Raw genomic sequence first — 20,227 nt, 5'->3', positions numbered from 1 at the left:
AGAATTTTCTTCCATGTGGTAATCAAGAGTATTCTACACAATGCTCCTCATTCTCAAGGTCTTCTTCACCACAAGTTCTCAGTTTGATGACCATGCAAGGTTCCTCCACTTTTGATAATGAATACTTCTACAACATCTATGCTTGGGGCTCCCGCACGAGGGATAAGCAAGACGTACTCTTATCTTGAGCATTGCATCCCTCGCATTGCTCGAATCCCTAAAGTAAGGCAAAAGTTTACAACTCATGGGTGACTTTGTTGGAGTTCTCTTTTGAAGTAATCTGAAGTGTTTGGAAGGAACTGCAGAAAGTATTCAAGCTCAACAAGTCCAGACGGAGTCAAGTCTCCTCAACAACGACACCCATTTAGTTTCTTACTGCATTCTCATTGTAATTTTTCACTTGTTTGTTTAAGCATTTATAGCATGTAAAAACTTGTTAATTTCTGAATGAAAATAAATACATTGTTTATGTTTGTTTTGAAGAAATCCATTCGTTTTCACTCATAAATGTTTTTGGCATTACGATACCAACTTTACTAATCACTTGCTTAGGCAAAAAGCTGAGGGAGAATGATGAAAAACAAAAATGCAAAACCTCCAATTGTGTGCCTTTAAATAAAACCCTACTGAGGATGTACAGGCATTGTTTCAAATCCCCAAACACCGGAGATATAAGGGAGATAGACCCTCGTTAACCCCTTTGAGCCTTGGAGAAGGAGTTTCTTTTCTAATCATAAAAACCCTTATTTTAACCTTGGGGCAGGGTAGTGTTCATTTAACTTGATCGAGTGTTCAAAACTCACCAAAAAGGTATGCATCTAAGGATACAACAATGGTTATCCTCCAAAAGGTTGAGGAATGTCAAAACCGCAATGATTATCCTTATTTCATCAAAAGATCAAGAGATGACGATGCCACAATGGTAATCCTTCATCAAATCAAAGGAGTGAGGCGGTCGCGATCACCTCCAACAAATCAAAGACAATGCGAAGTCGCACGACTTGTTCAGAAAAAATAATAGCAAAAAAAAAATGGCGAAAGAATAATGAAAATAAAAAAAAAAAGATGAAAAGAAAATGGCAAAAGAAAAAAAATAACGATGAAATTGCCAAGCAAGAACAAAGTCGTGTGATCAGAAGAATAAAAGGTGAGTGACCGCCAAGTCCAAAGAACCTCATTGATTCCTCAACCATTTCAAATTCCTTGTGAGGGATGAACACTCGTATCAAGCTAAATTGAACATAGGGCTGGAGAACATCACGAAGGGGGTGGGTACAAATAATTTTGAGCCTAAAAATCCTTTGTTTCTAAAACCGTGAACCTGGCCAAATTACAACCCTTAAAAGTCCTAATTGAAGTAGGGTTTATTTTGAAAACACACTCCGATGAGATAGCGTTCAACTGACTCCCAATGAAGCGAGACTCATATCCATGTTGGTATCGTATGCTTGCTTTATCTTCCACATGCAAAAATCGAGGTTGTGTCGCAACCTCATTTCATAAAAAGTTTATAACTTCAAGACTAACATAGCTTTGCATTAGAATTATCATTCTTAGAATTAACATTCTTTTGCATACAAATATGTGCTTAACATCAAGGAAATTACTATGATGAGAATCAGTGAGCAACTTGATCATATCGAAGTACAAGAGACTTGAGAACTCCGAGGAATAAAGGCTAATCATTTCAAAGGTTGACCATCAAGGGGCAGATTCTCTAAAAACTCCGTTGGGCATGCACAGTTAATGCTTTCTTTGATTACCTTGAGGGGAAGAGTTTGAAGACTCCGTTGAGCGTGGTAAAGTTGTTTCCATGTTTGTTTAACTTCAAAACAATGAAGGCTTGAGGATTCTAGTCCGATGTACCTAATCAGGGGCAATTAAGTCGAGGTTTGACCTCTCAAACTCAGCATATCTGGGGCAATCATGTCGACAAATCTCTTCGAGCCTTGATCAATCTGGGGCAATCAAGTCGAGGAATCTCTCTTGAGTTCAACCAATCTGGGGCAGTTACGTCGAGATTCGACAAATCTCTCCAAGGATCCTCTGGGGCAAATCCCTCCATAAGTCACGAAGCCTGGGGGACAATTCTGAGTTTTTGTCGCTCCATGACCATAGGAGTTTATTTCTCCTAGAAATTTGGTCTCTCCTCAAGCATAAGGGTTTATCCCTCCTAGGAGTCGTTCTACTTCCCTAGTCAAGGCTCCTTATCTGGATTTCTCATCCCTAACATGGTGAATCGAGGGAATCTCCTCCAACTGAAAATCCTCCAAGCAGTGGCACATGGTGAGAAGTCAGAAATCATTCTTCAAGTCAAAGAAAAGTGCATCTTTCAAATCAAAACTCCAATATCTATTGGCACCTCCACATGGTCCTTAACACTAAGGGGATCCTCCCTGGTGTTTACATCACCAATGCCTTTATTTGGCATTCTGCATATAGTACTCATTGCATATAACATTACATCCTCAAAAGCGTAGCATATCCATCAAGATGGAGCATTACGCCACAGAAAAATTCAAACATGCATACAAAGCATAAGCCAGATAATACAAATCCGCACCCAGTCAAGACAATGATACATCCCCACACAAAAAGTTGTCCTTACAAATTCTGATTGATATCTGCTACTACATTTCAAATCTCTTCCAACCACGGTGCCGAGGCGAGGTATCTTCAATCTCTGATGAGTGTCTGACACAATGTCTTCTTTTGTCCTGATGTCGAGTCGATGTTGAGTCATAGATCGTAAGAGATCTTATTCTTTCAGTCCTGAAGATCATGCTTAGGTCTTCTCCTGGTGTCGAGTCGATGTTGAGTCATAGATCGTAAGAGATCTTATTCTTTCAGTCCTGAAGATCATGCTTAGGTCTTCTCCTGGTGTCGAGTCGATGTTGAGTCATAGATCGTAAGAGATCTTATTCTTTCAGTCCTGAAGATCATGCTTAGGTCTTCTCCTGGTGTCGAGTCGATGTTGAGTCATAGATCGTAAGAGATCTTATTCTTTCAGTCCTGAAGATCATGCTTAGGTCTTCTCCTGGTGTCGAGTCGATGTTGAGTCATAGATCGTAAGAGATCTTATTCTTTCAGTCCTGAAGATCATGCTTAGGTCTTCTCCTGGTGTCGAGTCGATGTTGAGTCATAGATCGTAAGAGATCTTATTCTTTCAGTCCTGAAGATCATGCTTAGGTCTTCTCCTGGTGTCGAGTCGATGTTGAGTCATAGATCGTAAGAGATCTTATTCTTTCAGTCCTGAAGATCATGCTTAGGTCTTCTCCTGGTGTCGAGTCGATGTTGAGTCATAGATCGTAAGAGATCTTATTCTTTCAGTCCTGAAGATCATGCTTAGGTCTTCTCCTGGTGTCGAGTCGATGTTGAGTCATAGATCGTAAGAGATCTTATTCTTTCAGTCCTGAAGATCATGCTTAGGTCTTCTCCTGGCGTCGAGTCGATGTTGAGTCATAGATCGTAAGAGATCTTATTCTTTCAGTCCTGAAGATCATGCTTAGGTCTTCTCCTGGTGTCGAGTCGATGTTGAGTCATAGATCGTAAGAGATCTTATTCTTTCAGTCCTGAAGATCATGCTTAGGTCTTCTCCTGATGTTGAGTCGATGTTGAGTCATAGATCGTAAGAGATCTTATTCTTTCAGTCCTGAAGATCGTACGAGATCCTCTCCTGATGTCGAGTCGATGTTGAGTCGTGGATCGCACGAGATCTATTTCCTTTCAGTCATTGTTTCATACAACTATTCTCCTTGAAAACCCCGTGTCGGCACCGCTACCACGTTATAAGCTATCTCCATCCAAATCCATTGTTCACTGTAAATATATCCACCAGAAAAAACAAAAATTTCTCTTTCCCCAGCAGATATCAAAACAAAATAAAGATAACACTTACACCTTCTTTTCAGGACAAATTTATGGTTTTGGTATTTAATCTTCTTAAACCTTGAATGTTCGAAAGGCTAACGCCAATCTCACCTTCAGGTTTAAGACGATTAAATAGGGGCAGCTGTCATACCCCAAATTTGTCCTACCCCTTTATTTTTATCTGGCTTAGGCTTATGCATTTCATAGTCTCATGTACATACCTCCCATTAGGACATCAACATATCATGCATCATTAATAAATAAATTTGGCTTGGGATCAAAGGTCTTGTTGATTAAAGATCCTCTATTGCTACTTATTATACAAGATGTCGGGTTTCCCTCTTCTCAATTAGACGCTATTGAGCCAAAATCTCATTATCTTCATAAGGGTTTTGTTGTGCTCACTTGTGGTACAGGTTGTCTGAGTTCAATTAATGTTTGCTTGGATTTCTCAATGAAAGACTTTGGCAGAAGTATTGCAAATATCGTGGAGTTCATTAAAGGCAATCAAGTGGTTTCGTTTAAATTGATACACTACTCATGAATTGATACACTACTCATTTGGGACTTGGTGGATCATTTCACATGTTTCCTTTCAGTGAAAGAAAATTGAAATTCAAAATTGAAGCATTGGAGGAGAGATTTAAATTGACTTATGCATCCCCAAGGTTCACGTCATCACAATCTCATTCATGAAAAAAAAAACATTTGCAAAATGTGTTCCATTACAAACAAAATCCTGCTACTTTACCAAGTTTCATTACAACGGTTAAGGATCCATCATATAGTTCTAAGATACATTACAAAAAGATCGAAATTGGAAATTACAAAAGAAATCATATTTTGACCGCAGTTGACCAAGGTTGTACACTATCCTAAAACCTATTTCCAATGAGATTTCAATACCACCATGTTTCTGTTTTGCCATCAGTTTGCTTTGAACAATACGCACCAAAGTTGTGCGTGCCAAGTAAAGTTTGTTTGAACCAGGACTGCCTGAAAATCAACATAACACGCATGAACAGCAGCCAAGAGAAACCAACAGGTGCAGCCACAAAGTCGGTTCGAGACACTCCGTATATTCCACTCTCACTGTGCTCCAAAAACTCTGATGAACAGTCCGCCCTGCATTCGAAAAAGGAACCAACCTACATCAAGTCATCATTCAAATATCAACATCAAACCTGCATCATTAACCAAGAATAAATGTTCCATACATTCAAACAAGTTTCAGTTCTAACAGATTTAATCCCACAAGATCAATACATACAATAATCAGTTCCAACCATTTGTAACTTGCAGCAAGCCTCTAAATAACCTCACACCCACTTTTCATTCCTAATTAACTTCAGCCAGCGTGTAACAGAAATAACCAACCTATCCTAACAGTTCCAACAGTTTCTAACTAACATTCCAAGTAAGTTTTGTCCTGACAACTTCCTTCAGCAACCTTGAAACCACAACAGAAAATTGAAACAAAATACTGAGCCTGCAGCCCTACACAATCCACAAAATCCTACATAATCCAAAGAAAACCGGTACAGCTCAGCGCTATTCAGTACCACCTCCCCTGCACATTATAAAAAACTACCAAAATTCATATACCCAAAACATGTATCACAAAGACATCCAAACAGTGCAGTAAGACAAGGTTCAGTGAAGGAAAAAACAAACATCTAAACCTGTCCTAGAATTACAAAGTCCAGGGGCTGCCAATTCAAATCTATCAAATTGGCTCATCAAGTTGCAAAACTATTATCCAAAGAAAGAAAAGCAAAGGAAAAGAAGACAGCACCATTCAAAAACCAGTTCAGATAAATACAAACTTGGCCCTGCATCAATCCTAACAGAACTGACTTTATACCACTTCTAACCTATACCTTCAACTGAATTCTAACCTCTCCAACTACCATAACTAACTTCAACTAACAAAACAGATCCACATAACTAACACTCCAACAGAAAAGAACATATCAAAACCATCTTCATAACTAACCTAACCACTAACTGAATTTCAAACTAACCAAAAACAGAATTTTGTAACTAACTTCCTCTCCCTCTAAACTAACAACCTACAAAACCTATAACAGAATTTGTAACTGATTTTCAGAGCTGTAACCAACTCAATCTTCACCCTTCAATCCATAACAACTTCTCAGGATCCAACGGCTCAGAACTTCCCACTTCAACCTATAAAATCACTCTTCCCTCCACAATTCAAAGCTACACACGCCATTCTCCACCTTCATCACCATTCTCCATCTCCACTCTCTCCACCACCATAACCACCTCCTTCATCCCTCTCTCTCCGAATCCTTTCTTCACATTCTCCTCCATCATCACCTTCATCTCTCACCTTCACGCCTCTGCAAATTCTCTCTCAATCTTCCTCAATTTCTCCCTCACACTCACAAAATGCTCATCTCCATTGTTGAGCAGAGCTTCAGCCTTTGAAGCTTTGCTACGACAGAGCTAGACCTCACTCATCACCTTCACCGAATCTATCTCTACACTCAACAACTCATCAGCGACAACAACTCGCTCTCTCACGAGTTCTCAATCAGAAGCTCAATAAATCATAAAAAAGGAGAAAAGGAGAAGAAGAATTCGCGAAGAGTAATAGCGTCAAAATCAAAGATTGTTACCTGAAGCATTCACCTCCTTATCGCGTTTATTTCGCGCATTTAGTCGTCTTCGCACACTCCGACTTCTTCAGAAGATTATTATATCACATCTGGTTATCTGAAGCCGAGCTATCATCATCTTCGAGTCATCGATTCAGGTTCCTCTTTCTTCGAATCCTTTAACTTCTTGTAGAGTTTAATTTTGTTCTTGGATCTGTCCCTCGGATCCATTAGTGTGAGAAGTTTTTTGTGCGAAATGAGGAAGGCTGTGAGTTCGGATATGAATTTTAGGCTAAGTTTTTATTGAGGAGATGGCGGAGCGAGGAGGCGATGACGGTGGCGACACCGCCGGAAATTGCATCGGTGAAAGAGAGAGAGAGAGAGAGAGAGAGAGAGAGAGAGAGAGAGAGAGAAACGAAGTGAGAAGAGAGGCTGAATTAAGAAGCTAATTCGCCACAAGACACAAAACCCTAATTCCTCTTTCTTGTATTTTTAGTTAATAGTTATTTCTTTTTTTCAAATGATAAAAAATCTAAAAAACAAAGTTGGATCAAAATCTGAATAAACCTTGGGCCTTATTGGGAAATTCAACTTTACACCTTCCCCATCTGGCCCGTACCTCATCACGTTTTTGGCTGATAAACTCAATGCAAAAAAAAACTGCTGATGGGCCAATCTGCTTAGGCCCAGCGCTTACTAACTACACCATTAAAATCAACATGCACCCCCTGTTTCTTTTTTTTTACTAAATTTAGGTTTCATTAGATTTTTTTTCTATTTTCTTTCACTAAATAAAAGTGACTTTTTTTTTCTATTAGCCTTTAAATACTAATTTCGACATAAAAAATGTTCATAAAAAATATTAGTCTTTAGGCTTATTGTTTTAGTCTCTCTTTTTGCTTGATTTAGAACTCATCATTCTTTCATAAAAATCAATAAAAAATAGTAGTATTTTTTAGGTTAATTTTTGCACTAATGTTTGAATTGCTTTTGTATCATTCCCATGTTATTTTTGTATAATTTTTGTGTGACTTTGTTGCTCAATTTTGGCCATATTTTTGGCCTATTTTGGTATTACTTTCATGCTCCTTTTAGAATCTATCCCATCATGACATTAGACTTAGACTAGAATAACAATTAGGCTTAGAGATTAGGCTAGTCTCCCCCATTTCATTTCTTTCTCTTTTACAACATAAAACATCTAAAAATACTTGAATAAATTTCCCATAAAAAACACCAAGAAAACTCATAAAAAATGACTAATAAATACTTTGACTAATAAAAAGGGAATGGAAGCTTGTAACTTCCCTTGCTTAAGGGATGTTCGAGTGCTTGGGGCTCCCTTGCTTAAGGGTTCCATTCAGGCGTAAGTTCCCAACCTCTAAAAAACACAAACCAAAGAGTAACTCGAGTTTCCCTTGCTTAAGGGATTTCCTCGAAACACTCAAACTCTCTCTCTCTCTCTTCTCTCGCTTTCTTAAGGGCACCGTTATTTCCGCTCCATTGCATCCTAGGCTGTCCCCTTGTGCAAGAGCGCGAACGTTAACTCCGCCCAACTAAAAAACACAAAAACAAACAGAAAATCTTTAGCCGAACTACGGCGCTCTGATTCCTGAAAAGGATACGTAGGCATCAAGTCGCGGGGCTTGAACGAGCACACTTGTAAATATTCCTTCTTTTCCCCGTATTTCTTTTGCATTCATTCGCATGTAGATATAGACATAGACACACCCTTTAGATAGAAACAAACATAGGTGGATACCATCGAGTACGATGGGCGTGAGGGGTGCTAATACCTTCCCCTCGCGTAACCGACTCCCGTGCCTTGATTCTCTGGTCGCAAGACCTTGTTCCTTCCTTTGTTAGGTTTTCTGATATTCCTTTCCCTTATGGGATAAATATATTGGTGGCGACTCTGTTCATTTTTCGCGAGCGTGCGACAGGTACAAACCGAATGTTTCGCTCCACTACCATAAAAGGACAGACGCGTCGTACGATCTTGTCCCCCACTAAGTTTAAGCTGTTAACTTTCTGGAAGTTCCACATTTGTCCTTCAACGGATATATTATTATATTTGGCTATAAATAGGCTTGAAGACTGAAGAGGAAAAGCTGCTAATTCACTATCATTCTTACGCTCTCAAAGTATTGTTCATAAGCTTTTCATTTCTCTTAAGTTTAGAATATGAATTTACTGTTTACTCCAGCTTATGTAGAAGCATTCATTGTAAACAAATTTTCTTTCAAACGGTAGTTTGGTATTTTCCTTACGAGACCAGTTGGTCAGATTTCTTAAGAAGTCTAAGATTAGTGTGTCTTAGAGGTTGTACGTTAGTCACTTGCAGTTAGCTTGTGCGTTGTAATAGTCTTGAGATTATTGGATTAAGACCTTGTTGATAAGGCGAAATCACCTTGGCGGGTGGACTAGATTAGCTTGATATTTTTCAAGTGAACTAGTATAAACATACCTTGTTCTTTCCTTCTTGCATATTTGTCTTTATTATCAAGAATTAACCTCTTTTTAAAGGGAAACTTTTGGTGCTAAAACCCTATTCAAACCCCCCTTTCTAGTGTTTTTCACACCTTCACTAGCATCGATAATGCATATAGCGTGCGCACACACACACACACACACACACACTTGTGATTAAGCTCCAGGTTTTAGTTGTGCCAATTTTTGAAACTAGTCCTTTGAGATGATTTATGGGTTGATGGTGAGTTAGTGTTGTTGGAAAGGTGGTTGTTTGGAAGGGAAGTTTCTATGTCGTTATTTGTCGCATCACCTGAGGACAGGTAATGATTCAAGTTTAGGGGTGTGACAACTCACTTTATGTGAGATATATAATCCTTTTATACTTGAATTTTAGGGTAATTTATATCTTGAGTAATGTTATTTATTTATGTTTTATGTTACTTTAGTTAATTTAGGATAGAGCACACTATGTTCTCTGTTTTGTCAATTTTATGTGTTTTGTGCATGAGCAGAATTAACGTTAGTGATGAGAATGAAACACTACAAGATAAAGGAGAAAATTAATGGATAAGAATGAAACACTACAAGACAAAACTCTGAAAAAGTTATCTTTGGTCTGCTGCTACTATTGCATTTGTGCCATAGTGTCATATTGTCTCCCATTTGCAGTGGACTATCATAGTGCAACACAAAGGAATATGCTTTATTCTTTGGGCTTAAGTTAATGGGTCATTGTAAATGCCCAAGAACCAAAGAGAGACAATATACAGTTGAGAAACCTTTATAAATAAAGCTGCAATGCAATGAAGAAAAATGTTCTGAAACTTGAAAAATTCTCTAGAAGTGAATAAAGGAAGACAAAGACTCAACGGTAGGCGCGGCGGAAGACGTCGCTTGCTGATTAACAAATTGCAAGCGATTGAAGTGTCATCCTTAGGTTTATCATTATTATGTACTTACTTAGGAATATGTAACTTAATATCTCTCTATGTTGTGCTTATTTTACTCATTATGAGCTAACCTTGCTTTGTTAGTTAATGTGAAATTTAATGAATTAATAATCTTTTGTATGTTTGAATGAGTTGTCTTGATATATTTTGTTCATGTGAATTTATGCCATATGTTTTCTTTGTCTAGCCGGCTAAAAGTAGATAACAACTTGTTAATGTTGAGAGATATTTAACAAGTGAATTTCATAATAAATGTGGTTGAAACTAGTAGGATAGAGATATTCCCTAGATTAGTTACTTTAGAGATGAAGAACTATACTCATAGAGAACATTCAGAATGAACCCACACATGCACCAAGGTTACAAGTGAGGCTTAGAGATTTGTCCCCTGGCTTTTATGTATATATTTATGATGTTGTAGAGATACACCTCTAAATCACATTTTGACCTCATCTGTCACGACAATACTTATCAGACTCATACATTAGATAAATTCATTAAATGGAACATTGTCCAACATATTCTTTCTCTCTGTAATTATCTTCTCTATTTTTCCATTTTCTTTACCACATGACACACCATTATTTTATTACCTTTGCTCATCTTTACTTTACAACTTCTTGTATGAAAATCATTATGCTTAATACAATTTCTGTGGGATCGATACTATTTCTTATCACTTGCTACTAATTTGATCGTGTATACTTGCACGTAAAAAAATTAGTCCATCAAAAGACACTCTGATTGCGGATATACACTGGTTGTCGCGACACTATAGATCTCATGTATAAATGATAATTGGTGCAAGACAAAATTAGAATATTTAACATATCTCTTTTGCGTGGTGAATGGAGTTACTACTTTCATCTCCAATGCTTTCGGTAGAAATTTGATTTTGGATCAAAGCTGATCTACTCGCAGAATTTTGCAAAAATTAGGATTCGTTTTCCACCGACAATGCCACTGTTTTGTTCTAGAAATTGAATTAGGTGTATGTTGATGGCGAAGAATGCTGAACCGGTGGTGCTAATCTTTGATATAGTGACGCGGGAATAAACTTGCAAAGTTAGTACTCCAACGTCTAAGTCAATTTAGAATTTAAGATGAGTATAATAAAAATAGAGATAAAAAATTGTACCTTAAGTTTTTCATGAGATAACTTTTATACCTTGAATCATTTGAAGTGAATTAACATTGATTTGTTCCTTGACCTTTTGGGTCTGTCGTGGACACAGAAAATATAATATTGTGAATAAGAAATATAATATAATATAATTTTTTATTAATAGAAGTTAATGTAATATTGTCTTGTGTTTTATTATATTTTCAACCGTTAACCTTTAGATTTGAAATTTATTATTCTTAAATATGAAAAAGAAACATGTAAAATAAATTACTTAATTAAATTTTATTTTAATATTTATGTATTATGGATGTTTTAAACAACATTGATATTGGTAAAATCCATGCAACTCATTGATAATATCTATGGACTATTGTGATATATGTTAGAATCATTTCAATTTATAAACAAACAAACAAACAAAGGAGGAGTACCTTTAAAAAGAAAGACAAAAGTGGTTTACATTATTACAACTTCAAACGACATCGTTTCTTCTGCCACACGGATCCACATCAAATCTGGTTTTCTTCGAACCCCCTTTTCTCAATTTCAAGTTCGAAACTTTTTCCCTTTTTGCTTGCTGAATTGCTTCCAAAATCACGGTTAGCAAAATCTTCATAATCTTTTTCTCTTTCGTGTTGTTCCATTTCTCTCTATTCATGTTTCATGTTACTAATTGTTTTTGATTTGCATGATTTTAGAAGTTTGAATTTGTGATTTGATAGAACAAACAATGGTGAAGGAAACTGCTTACTATGATACATTAGGTGTTAATGTTGATGCATCTGCTGCAGATATCAAAAAAGCTTATTATGTCAAGGTAATCATCAAAGATTGATTACCCTTCAATTTTATCATAAACTGAGATTTGAGGATTTGGGAATTTGATTATAGTTTGGGATGAAAAATTTGGGTAACTTTTTAATTGGATAATGGAGTTTACACATGGTTAATGAAGTGTTAGATTTGGTTAATAGATAATATATATCAAGTGTTGCAACTTGTTGACATATGCTAAACTTTATTAAGATACTATGTTGCCCTTCTTAGAATTATTTGTAAGGTTTAGAATTCAATTAAGCCCCTAAGAATGGCCTCTTGATGTGGCCTAGTAATCTTGCCATGCCTGTAAGTGTGTAACTGAAAATTTCTTCACCTCCCGACAACATTTAATTGAATATGTGATTATTTTTGAGCTTGGTTTGTGGATATAAATGGTGGATGGCAACAAGAATCTGACAGAAGGTGCCCAACTAATCTTGGATAGACTCTGATATCATATTAGAATTTTAGGTTGAGCCTAACTCAACTTGAAATGTGAGGGTTGCCCCCACTTATAAACATATGTTCAACCCATATCTCATAAGATGTGAGACTCTTAATATCTTCGATCGCATTAGTTCTTTTAAGAATGGTCAATTTAATCCCTAAACTTATCTTGGATTAACTAATGTGATCCAAAATTTTTAATTTCAGTTAATGATAACCCTAGAATTTCGTTAATTTCAAGGACCAAATCAACCGACTTCTATTCACTCAATACTTAGAATACTACTCTACGTATATGTCTTCTTCTAAATCTCCGATCTAAAAGGTTTTAAGAGGTCAGCAGTTTGAGATGTGGAATCATCGTCATACAAATGCAAGATAAGACCGCCTGTAATAGATATGCAATGGGTCTGACCTTTCGATAGGTTCTTCCATACAGAGCTTTATAGGACCTAGTAGCCCTGTCATTAATTTTTAGAAGAGTACGTTTGTGCTGGTGTTTTACGTTTCTTTTTTCCTTTTCTTCCTATTTACAGGCAAGAATAGTTCACCCTGATAAAAATCCCGGGGATCCCAAAGCTGCAGAAAATTTTCAGGTATGCACTAAGAGCCCATGTTTTGATTTCATAACACTAGGCAATATTACTGGATTTTACTAACAAAATTATTTACATCTTTCTTAAGGTTAGATATTCAGAAAAAAATATTAAACATAGGGATATTTATACCTTTGGGGAATCTCTATTCAGTTTTATTTATTTATTTTTTTGGTATACTTTTCTAAGTTTGGTATCTATAACAGCTGCTTGGCGAGGCCTACCAGGTTTTAAGCGATCCTGAAAAACGTGAAGAATATAACAAGAATGGAAAGGAAGGAGTGTCACAGTAAGTTTATAGTGATCTTAGTGATAATTTTTTTAAAAAAGAAAGCAATTCATCTCAAAATCAAATATGTACTTAGAGAAAGTTGTATGTCTGTTTACTTGAAAAAAACTATAATTTGACCTTGCTATGCCAGACCCGTGAATGCTTTCCGTTATATAGAGCTATCCACATTTTAGTAAAGAGTTATACTAATGATACCAACGAGTCTTACTAAGCATCAATTTATTTAGATGTTGAGAGAATGAAATACCCCATTTTGTATTGCAATGGAACAGAAAATTATATGCAAGAGGAGAGGGCAGAATAGATTTAACGGCACTTATATTATTTTTGTTTATCAATTTGATGATAATATAGTGTTAGTTAGCACATATTTATTTTATTGTGTTGTTTATATGGTACTTTTCTTTTACGTTTTAAACGTTATTTTTGTAAGATGCATTAGAATCTAGGCCCCACTAAACCCTAAAAGCTAACTTAATGGGTAGGATTTCTCAAACCCCTTGTAATGAGTATAATGTCAATATGGGATCTCATCTATCTAGGCCCCTACAAGTGGGAACGGCCAACCATCAAAAACTTGTGGGAAAACTCATCTGTCTAGCCCACACCAGACTAGACATGGCATCTACAGCTAGTGTGAGTCACTTTATGCTCGACCCACGAAAGAGACAAATTATTATTCATGAAAAAAAGGAAATTATCCATGGACGTGTTCACAAATTTAGACTATACAAGCTTGATTATAGGTAGGAGATGCACTACAGAGTATTGCATATTATTGGGTGGAAATTTTGGTGTCATGGAGAAATAAGAAAAATTTTGTTGCAAGGTCAAGTACAAAGGCAGAATTTCGAAATATGGCTCAAGGGGTTTGTGTGTTGTTATGGATGAAAATCATACTTGATGACTTCAATAAAAAATAAGCTCCTATGAAACTATCCTGTGTCAATACGACAACCATTAGCTTGACACACAACTAGATTCAACTTTATTGGACAAAACACAGAGAGATAGATCGACATTTCATTAGCCAAAATTAGATAGCAGGCTTATAACTACAACATACATCCCTTTAGGGCTTGATTTGGCATATTTATACACCAAAGGACTTCTCGTAGACCCGTTTTAAGGTATTACTTGCAGGTTGGGAGTGATGTATATGCTTTCATCTGCTTGGGTGAAGCAGAATTTTAAGTCAAATCGAAGGCTCTTCCGGATCGGGAGAATTCATGCCAATTGATGATGAAGTTGCATACAGCTTTCCCTGGTTTTCACTATGAGTAAAAGGTTCATACTTTGTGAATTGCTGGATGAGTAGGGGCAAGGGAACCCAATAGTTAGTTAATTAGTTGGGAATTGTTACTTTGTTGGTTACTATTTGCATCTCAGCACAGGGAGTTAAAGGGGTTCTCTTTTTATGGTCATTGCAAAGGAAGTAGAAAACTCAATAATGAGGTCTCAGCTCGAGGCTAAAAATTTGACCTGATAACCTCAAGGGATGAGAATCGTTTTAAAATGACCATTAGTGACACATTAATAAATAAAAATTTCTCCCTTCCCCAAAAAAATAGGATAGTCAAGAGTCAAATTTCTCGGGTATTACCAATTGTATTTTTTTGCTCTATACCTACATTGTGTAAGAGAATGTCCAAGTATGTTTATTTATTGTGAAAACCGATCAAAACACTTTTTTTCTTTGTTTTTTCAGAGATTCCATGATGGACCCTTCGACTGTATTTGGAATGCTTTTCGGAAGTGAATTTTTTGAAGAATATATTGGAAAACTTGCACTTGCTTCTTTAGCATCTATAGAAGTTGAGGAAGACTCACCGGAGCCTCAAGTTCGTATGCAAAAAATTCAGGAAAAGATGAAAGTATTATTTTTTTTCCCTAATCCTCTAATAGTTTTTTTCTTTTATTTTCGGTGCACTGTTAAATTTCCTACTTGGGTAACTAAAGCTACTTCATACTGTTTTATCTGTAGGCATGGCAGAAGGAAAGAGAACAGAAGCTGGTATCGGTTCTGAAAGACCGTTTGCAACCATTTGTTGATGGTCGAGAAGAAGAATTTACAACATGGGCAAATTCAGAAGCGAGTAATCTTTCAAAAGCTGGTAAATCCCTTCCGTTTATCCTGTAATTTTAATGGTATATTATTGAATGATGATCCTGAATTTCGAAGTTTTAATAACTGAAATTTATTGTTATCAAGAATATCAATTTAATGTCAACCAAATTGCTAACACGTGTTTTTTAATTTTCCATCAATTGTCTCTTCCTCTCGACAGTTTTAATCTCTAACGGCAACCAAAGTGCAAGTGTTTGTCCAGTCCTGGTTTTTTCTACTCCTTAATTTCTGTTAACATCTGACATTGTTTTCAGCTTTTGGAGAGGCCATGCTACATACAATTGGTTACATCTACACACGAAAAGCAGCGAAAGAAATTGGAAAGGATATTCGGTTTATGAACGTTCCCTTCTTTGCCGAGTGGGTTCGAGACAAAGGACACCGTATAAAGTCACAAGTAACAGCAGCCTCAGGTACTAGACTAATTATTATATTTGCGTAATCTATCAAGTTGAAAGGGTTTCTCAGAGTTGACAGATTCTAACGGAACTTAACTGCTTCTGTAGGAGCTGTGTCCCTAATTCAAATACAAGAAGAACTCAAGAAGCTAAATCAAGGAGAAAATAGAGAAGAAAATGTAATGAAAGCTCTCGAAGATAAGAAGGAAGCCATGGTTAATTCCTTATGGCGGATAAACGTGATTGATATTGAATCAACTCTGTCGCATGTTTGCCAAGCAGTAAGTTACAGTCTTTTCTGTCCATAGCTTGAAAATAATACTAACTTGGATCAATGTTATTTTATGACCATCAAATCAGAATTCATAAGTTACAAGAAAATATTCTTATTATTTTTCTCAGGTTCTTAGAGATCCTAGTGTGTCGAAAGAGGTTCTGAAGTCTCGAGCCAAAGCATTGAAAATGTTAGGAACCATCTTTCAAGTAAGTGTTTTTATCGAACTCTGATGTATATGCATCAATTTGTATTCTATCTAAGATTACTTCATTTTACTTCTGAGGGTGCTAAGGTTGCTTTTAGGAGAGAGAATAGTCTGCGCCGAGAAAACGAGAATCAGAATCGGGTAGAAGCTGGTCCCTCATCATAGTCATCATGTTCAGTTTGTTCAATATGGTTATATGGACTGGTTGATCATTTTCTCATCATGGCCTTTTGGATCTCAATGAAATTTGAACCTTATATTGTGTTATAAGAAAAGGAAATTTTTGTGCAATGTGCATGTAAGTTTCTAACTTATAGTGTGTAAAGCAATTAATGATTTGTGTTTTTGTAACTTAATTGTTCATTCTAAACTCCTATTTCATTGGGGAGATGATATATAGATGGACATTCTTTGTGTATGGGAGATTTTCTTTAATATAGGTTATATTTCATTTTTAGGCTAATGCTAATAGAAAATAGAAAATAATTTTAAATTGTACTATTTGATGAGTTAATTTAACATTTTAAATTGGAAATTAGTTCATACTCTACCATTGGATGTCTATACTGTACTGTGAGGATGGTAATAGAATCCACTAACTTATTATTCATTCCTTCTATTCATTAAATAATCTATCTATTAAGGCCAAAAAATCTATCTGTTTATAAAAAGAAATTAATAATTCTCACAAATTTTTTTTTTGATCCAATTCATTAATGTAAACTACATATTTTAAATTCAATAGATAACTTTTAAAATAAAATAATAAAATATATGTATGTAACTTTAAAACTAAATAATTTAAATTGGTTTAAAAATGTCGTAATATTTTTTCAAATCTCTCTTTTTCTCTTTCACTCTATCTTCCTCTCTCTATTTGTTCTCTCTCTCTCTCACTCTGGCTCCTCTTCTCTTTCCCCTTTCTCCTCTCTATATGAAATTTTTGTAAACATTAGAAAATACCTTACTTTAAATTTGAGAGTTTGAAGGGAAAATAGGGAAGGGTTTTGAAAAAAGAGAAGGTTTAAGTGGAAAAAATTGAAAGATTTTGATCGAGAGAGTTTTGGAGGATTTGATTTTATTCATAATATAAAAAATTCTCTAATTTGATAGAATTCAAAATTTATATCGAAGAAGAGTTTTGGAGGGCTGATATAAATTTTTAAAATATCTTTTATGTTATACTATTCTAAAAATTAAAAATTTAGTAGTCATAAACACTCTTTTATCGTTCTATACAAAATTATTCTTTTAAAAAATGTTAAATATTTTTAAATTTTAAAAAAATATGTTTTTGGAAGCCTTCCCCTCCCTTCTAAACTCTCAAACATAGCCAAAAAAATTATATCTATTAAAATTATTAATTTAAATATCAACAATTTATTTAAATTAATTCATAAATATAATCAATTTAACTTAACAACCAATTGAGCTATTATATCCATATTACTTAGTGTGTTAATTTACACATAATTTAGGATATGTTTGGATAAAAATCCATTAAATATATATAACGTAATTATTTATTTATATAAGTCTTTGGATGTATTTGAATTGCAAAAGAATAAATACAGATATAACAAACTGGGATTGAATTAGACGATAACTATTCTGTCATATTATCTCTGTTTTTATTATAAGTTGTTTTAGACTTTTCACACAAAAAAAAAAAAAAAAAACAATAATTGTTGTATAAAAATGAGAAATTATAAAGGTTCTTGCAAAATTATCTTTCATTAATGACACGTGGATGATAAATTTATATAATTAAAAGAAGAGAGAATAATTAATATTTAAGGATATAATAGAAAAAATATAATTAATTATTCATTAGAATTGTAAAGTCATTTATATTTAAAGGATAAAACTAATATGTGTCTTAAGAATACATATTAAGAAATCTAAATATAAAATATTTATATTGAGAAACGTAATAAACACATTAATTATCAATTTTTAATCAAAACAATGCATAATTTTCAATTTTTTTTCACATTTACCTCTTAAATACAAATAAATTTTTTTCAAAAACGACTTATAATAAAAAACAGAGAGATTACAAACAAAATAAATATTTGAGTTACAGGATATTTTTTATGTTTTACCCTATTCTACTGTGTTTGCTGGCAAATACATAAGATAAACAATTTCCCACTAAATTTTTTTAATATGTTAATATATTCAATATTATAATACAAAATTTACAATAATATTCTTTGTAATAAATAATATATTGATATCTTAGGAAATCTATTTTTATTCATATAATTAATTTTAATATCCAAAAATACATAAAAGTAATATCTAAAATATATGCCAAATAAATATATTAACTAAATATATTACATGTCCTAATTATTACACATATGAGATAAAAAGATAGAAAAATAAAAGACAGAGAAAAAAAATTCATAGCTATAAACAAAAGACAATTATTTTATCCATTTTAGAAAATTCAATTTTGTTATTTTTATATTTTGGATGCGCATATCCGAATGCACCTAATACATACAAAAATGTGTTGCAAGTGAGACGCATCCCATCTATTATATAAGAAAATTTGATGTTCTACCAAATACTTTTTTGCCCTTTTTACAAATACTCAACACTAACACTATCCACGTGGATAGCTTCTTCTTTCTTTACTAAAACTAAACTTCCTTCTATCACATTTCTTTCTCAACTTTTCATCTGCTTTTTCATATACCTTTTCCCTAAGTATTATTATACTGATTTTTATCTGCTTTGCTTCCATCCTTTCCCATCACTCTCTTCTCTTTTTCTCACCGTCTGAATTCATCTCTCTCTTCTCTTTCTTCATCTCTTTTCTACGACAAACCCTAATTTCCATAATCACAAAATTTGACCTCATTTTTCTCTCCTCATCCATCCTATCATTCTGCTTCTTCTTCAAACTGTTTCGGCAATTTCGATGTGATGGTTTCTACTTTCAGACGAAGCGATTTTCAATGGTATTTTTTCTTCGTCGTCAACCTCTGTTATTACTCACAGATATTTGATTTTACATGACAAATCTTCTTCTGCATACCCATAAATTGTTATTACAGTTTATTTTGATAGTTTTGATTTGGTGATTTAGATTTTGATTTAGTTTTTTTTGTTTCAGGTTTAATGGTGTTAGCTCAAGCGAAAAAGGGGGAGATTTGCGGTGGTTTGGTAAGAAAAGCTTCACTTTATATATTTTAGATCTGGGTTTAATTGTTTTAAACTGTTTTAAACTCCCGCCGCCTTTGTGAACCGGCATCTACCGTTGGAGTTCTGAATAATCAACACCTGCTAATTCAATGATAGGTTTGATGGCTGTGCTGTTCTAATTTTAGGGTTATGTTTCTTTACGTATTTTTGTTCAATCTCATTTTATCTTTCGGTTTCAAGTTTCTCTTTTTTTTTTTATTCTGATTTTGATAATGTTTAATCTCTTTTTGTTGCAGGAAAAAGTATAGATTCTTTTTGTAGATTTGAATGGTTCAATCACTTGACTCTAAACATATTGTTTTATCAAAATGAATGGTATGTTTAGGAATTCGTTATAATAAATTGATTCAATTTATGTAGGTTTCAAGTTCTATATCTGACTTTGAAAATATTGAAGGAATTGGGTCATGAAGCAGAAGTGGTCATAAAATTTTGATTTTTGCTCAAACCGCTATTGTATAAGAGGTATTTCGTTGATAAAGTTATGATTTTTCTATGTTTTGGAGACGCCCTTTTATTTGTTTTAGCTGGATGTATTTCATGTCTTGGTTTGTATCCATCTATTTTTATTACTGTTTTTGATCTTCTCCTTTAAATGGTCCAGCTGCTGGAAATAGTTGGTTGTCGGGTCTTAGAGGTACATATCCATGCCACACACATTTATTAGGATTTATGTAAGTTGGAAAAGTTTGACAACATTATTTGGTTTTATGTATTTAGGAGAGACCAATAACAAATCTCTTGAGGTCATGGTGAACAATGAACTTCACAATAAAATGCCACAATTCAAGTGAATGAGAAGTTTCA

At 34.6% G+C, this 20,227-nt stretch overlaps 1 protein-coding gene across 4 annotated transcripts; it reads left to right on the top strand.

The window, feature by feature from the left end:
- Nucleotides 1-11,464: 11,464 nt before the first annotated feature.
- LOC131616745 (chaperone protein dnaJ 10-like) lies at nucleotides 11,465-16,622 on the top strand. Of its 4 annotated transcripts, none has more exons than XM_058888172.1 (10): nucleotides 11,465-11,641; nucleotides 11,765-11,859; nucleotides 12,845-12,904; nucleotides 13,111-13,193; nucleotides 14,905-15,070; nucleotides 15,181-15,310; nucleotides 15,579-15,737; nucleotides 15,831-16,003; nucleotides 16,125-16,205; nucleotides 16,292-16,622. In XM_058888172.1, the coding sequence occupies exons 2-10, from the start codon at nucleotides 11,773-11,775 to the stop codon at nucleotides 16,367-16,369; spliced, it is 1,017 nt and encodes a 338-aa protein (XP_058744155.1). In that variant the 5' UTR covers nucleotides 11,465-11,641; nucleotides 11,765-11,772; the 3' UTR covers nucleotides 16,370-16,622. The 4 variants fall into 4 exon arrangements, with proteins under 4 accessions (XP_058744155.1, XP_058744156.1, XP_058744154.1 ...); XM_058888173.1 differs by having other exon boundaries at nucleotides 11,466-11,641; nucleotides 16,303-16,622; XM_058888171.1 differs by having other exon boundaries at nucleotides 11,468-11,641; nucleotides 16,283-16,622.
- Nucleotides 16,623-20,227: the final 3,605 nt, after the last annotated feature.

This window comes from Vicia villosa, linkage group LG7 (assembly GCF_029867415.1).
Source record: "Vicia villosa cultivar HV-30 ecotype Madison, WI linkage group LG7, Vvil1.0, whole genome shotgun sequence".
Classification (NCBI taxonomy): Eukaryota; Viridiplantae; Streptophyta; class Magnoliopsida; order Fabales; family Fabaceae; genus Vicia; species Vicia villosa.
Note: the sequence above shows the minus strand (reverse complement) of the source record. Positions and strands in the feature narration are given on the sequence as shown.

Excerpts from the sequence above, each read along its gene's own strand:
- LOC131616745 (XM_058888171.1), top strand. The coding sequence starts at position 11,773 with ATGGTGAAGGAAACTGCTTACTATGATACATTAGGTGTTAATGTTGAT. Across the intron at positions 15,311-15,578 it reads GAGTAATCTTTCAAAAGCTG|CTTTTGGAGAGGCCATGCTA; the intron begins GTAAATCCCTTC and ends CATTGTTTTCAG. Across the intron at positions 16,206-16,282 it reads TGTTAGGAACCATCTTTCAA|GGTGCTAAGGTTGCTTTTAG; the intron begins GTAAGTGTTTTT and ends TTTACTTCTGAG.